The sequence below is a fragment of the Lotus japonicus genome, chromosome 3 (assembly GCF_012489685.1).
Source record: "Lotus japonicus ecotype B-129 chromosome 3, LjGifu_v1.2".
NCBI lineage: Eukaryota > Viridiplantae > Streptophyta > Magnoliopsida > Fabales > Fabaceae > Lotus > Lotus japonicus.
Window position 1 is genome coordinate 12,144,900 of NC_080043.1, and position 3,562 is coordinate 12,148,461.

The 3,562-nt window shown below is 51.6% G+C and overlaps 1 protein-coding gene across 1 annotated transcript; it reads right to left on the bottom strand.

Annotated features, from left to right (window-relative positions):
- Positions 1-795: 795 nt before the first annotated feature.
- LOC130743615 (uncharacterized) lies at positions 796-1,368 on the bottom strand. The gene has a single exon (XM_057595854.1). It carries the CDS (start codon positions 1,366-1,368, stop codon positions 796-798), a length of 573 nt encoding a protein of 190 aa, XP_057451837.1.
- Positions 1,369-3,562: the final 2,194 nt, after the last annotated feature.

Consider the following 3,562-nt stretch of genomic DNA (forward strand, 5'->3'; position numbering starts at 1 on the left):
GTTTTGTAAGCATCATAAAACATAATGTCAGCAGAACTACCTGTATCGATGAGTACCCGCCGTACCTTACCGTTTGCGATGAGGGCTTCTACGACGATCGGGTCGTCCTCTTCGCCGGTGTCCGTGCCGTAGTCGTCTTCTGTGAAGGTGATGGGAACTTTCTGCTGCGGCGTACGAAGGGAGTTAGGACGAGGCCTCCCAGCGGCTGACATGATAACTCGAGTGCTTTTCTTCCGACTATTGTTTGATGGTCCACCTGCTGCCCATCCTCCAGCAATCGATCCGACGTCGACCAGGTTGGTCCCGTGGCGTCGTCGTACATCATCTTGGTCCCGCCGCTCTGGAGAGCGGCGCCGATCCGGACTTCTACGACGTTCGGGACTCCTGCGTCGGTCGGGGGTTCTATGACGGGGGCTCCTTTCTCGAGGAGGTGTACGTGCACGATTCCTGGGGGGTCCGGGCACGGGCCCTGGGTGGGGTGGGTGATCGTCTGGGAGGTGGCGAATGCGGACGAAGGGGGTTGCCTGAGGAGAGGGCTACGTACTTTGACAATCTCCCGATTCTAACCAGCTCTTCCACCTTGTCTTTCAGGTTCAGGCATTCGTCCGTGTTGTGACCGGGGCTGTCATGAAATTCGCAAAACCTCTTGGAATCCAGCTTATCCCCCCGTGTGAGCAGCGGGGGGGGGGGTTTGTCCCTGAGATCAGTAGAGGCTCTCTCCCGCAATATGCGGGAGAGGGAGGAGTTCAGGGGGGTGTAACTATCGAACTTCTTCCGCTTCTGCTTTTTCTCATCCTAGCTCTTCCGTCGCCGTTCGCGATCGCGCTTAGGTTCACCCGGGTCTCGGGTTTTCTCAGGGGGTCTATGGCCTGAGTTTTGATTGGTGGACCTTAATGTTGCTGCCTCCTCCATGTTAATATATTTCTCTGATCGGGTCTGGAATTCCTCCAGTGTCCTGGCCTTCTTCCCATTCAAAGAAGTTAAGAAAGGGCCTGGCCTAAGCGCTTGTCGTACCAAGATTAGGCGGACCTGAGGGAGGAGGTCCGGAATGTCTCCTGCTTCTTTGTTGAAGCGGTTAAGGAAAGCCTTCAGGGATTCCTTCTCGCCCTGCTTGATCAGGGCCAGTGTTTCTTCTAACTTCGGAATGTTTCTTACAGAGGAATACTGGGTCAAGAAGTTGGACATGACTCCTTCCCAGTTGTGGATGGAGTTGTTGGGGAGGTTTTGGAACCAGTTCATCGGGCCCTTCCCCAAGCTCATCGGGAAGCAGCGGCAGTAGATCGGGTCAGTAGCCCCGGCGTACTGCATGGCTCCCACGAAGAAGTTGATGTGCTCCGTCGGGTCGGAGTCACCCTCATAGAGCTTCATTTTGGGCCTTGACCATCCTGGGGAAAAGGGGTCGCCATGATGTCCGGAGAGAGAGGACCATTGATAGTCTGAGGTAAGGTCACCAGGGTGCCATGTGGGCGGATCGGGTCCCTGAGGGGTTCCCTGGTGGAAATGGGGCTCCTCCGTCCGGAGTAACTTCTGCGCGGGGAGCGGTACCTGCGGTGATGGGGGGGCTGATTCACGGCCCTTTCGGTGGTTTGCTCTTGGCCATGATCGCTGTGGTAGTCCGACGGGGGAGGTGGCCTCCTTCCCGTTTCCCCTTCTTGAGAGAACGTCGGCTCTTGTCTAGAGAGATCTTCCAATTCCTCCAGCTGGCGGAGGCGCGCTCGAAGGGCGCGGATCTCGTCCCGAGTGTTGCGGGCTTGGACATTGCGCTCCTGCCCTTCCTCCGGAGGATGTTCCTCCTCCATTGCCCTAACCCGGGCCTCCAGCCGGCACAGGGCTTCGTGCGCGGCATGGGGGGTAAGGATCCCTGCCTCTGGGGACCGTCCCCGAGGTGGAGTCGGAGGGGTAGTCCTCTGGGGCCGGGGGGAGTGTTGGTGGTTCGCGGATTCGTCCAGAGTCTCCACATGACCCTCGGGGGTTCGGTTGAAACGGCGAGAGGTCTGTCGGGTTTCTACCATTGCTCGTTGCTGCTGCACTTGTCTCTGACGGCACGTGGCGAAGGAAGAGTTTACTCGATTCCCACAGACGGCGCCAAATGATCGGGTGGATCACGAGAGCGGGGCCGCCAAGTGAAGAAGTGAAGCCGGTGTGCTGGGTTGTTGGACGGTCCCGGGAGGGGCTCCTGCAAGGGACTCCAATGCCAAAGTGAGTAGAGGAATCGAGTAAAGGGGTAGCAGAAATTGGAGAGAATAACGTACCTTAGAATGAGTGAGCTGCCCCCCTTATATACAAGTTGGAGAATTAGGGTTGGAGCCATGCAACGTCATGCATGGCTCGTACTGGTGGGTCAGGGGCCGTTGGATCCTTCTGCTCCCTCTGCGATTTGCAGTGATCCAACGGTTTAGATTGCCTAGGGGGCCCACCATCCAACCACCCTAGTTCCGTAGGGTGGATGGCCTAGGTCAACCCCTAGGTGGTGGGGTCCATGTCCTCGGGCTAGGGGTGAGCGCCGTCCCGCTCGTGGTCGAGTCCACTCGGGTGATTCCCTTCCCTGGTCGTCCCAATTGGGCCCATACTCGGTTAACACCCTTACCTGGTCGTCTCACTCGGTGACACCCTTCCCCTGGTCGTCCCAGAACAGTAGCCCCCCAGCTCTAGTCCACTGAGGTAGTGGGCTAGAAGCTTTCGGTCAGGTTTTCGTGAGCTTCCCTACGTCCCTTGGGTCGGCACCTGTAAACCCTTACTGGAACAACTTTCTTATAAATGAAGTTGAAATCACACATTAGGTCGGCCAGAAACATTTGCAATCGAACTCTATAATAAAATAAAAAACACACCAAAATAAATAGTATAAAAGAGATAGAAGAAATCCACTTAGATGGAAGCGAAGGCCTTCATGTACGATTTTTTTTTAAACTTGATCAGTAAATTTTCTTAAGCAACAACATGGGTCAAATCGGCCCAAACATCATCTTGGACATATAAAACAAGTTTCGTCGATGCTTCCTTTATCCAAAGTCTAAATATAAGAATCATATGAAAATGAAAGTTTGGCCAAACCATCCGCCATGAAAATTTTAAGATTGTAGATCTAATTAAGCATTCAACTTGAAGGTTTCAGATACTCATTAGCTTCAAACAGTATGATTAGCTTCATACACGTCTTGATGTTGGCAAGTGTCTGAAAGTTTATTTAATTTGTTATCTTACTTTAATGTAAAATATTTTCACCTTAATTACTTGATATTGTGAGTTTTACTTCTCACATTAAAAAAGTTTTCCGCATTAAAATTTATTCAGCGTTGTTCTTCTACTTTCTTCCTTTATTTCTTCTTCGCCTACACCATTTTAGTGTAGATTTTTAAATTACACGAGGAGAGACACTTGTTTCTCAGGGAGTAATTGATTTTTCACTATTTGATAAATATCTTATTAATAAATGCGGTTGATTTGTGGTGATCATAAGCATAAGAATACAAGACTTAGATGAATGAGGTTTGCTATATTGTCACAAAGGGCATAAAGAATTCAAGGTTTATGGTTAATTTCATGATGAAGCACTTTCATT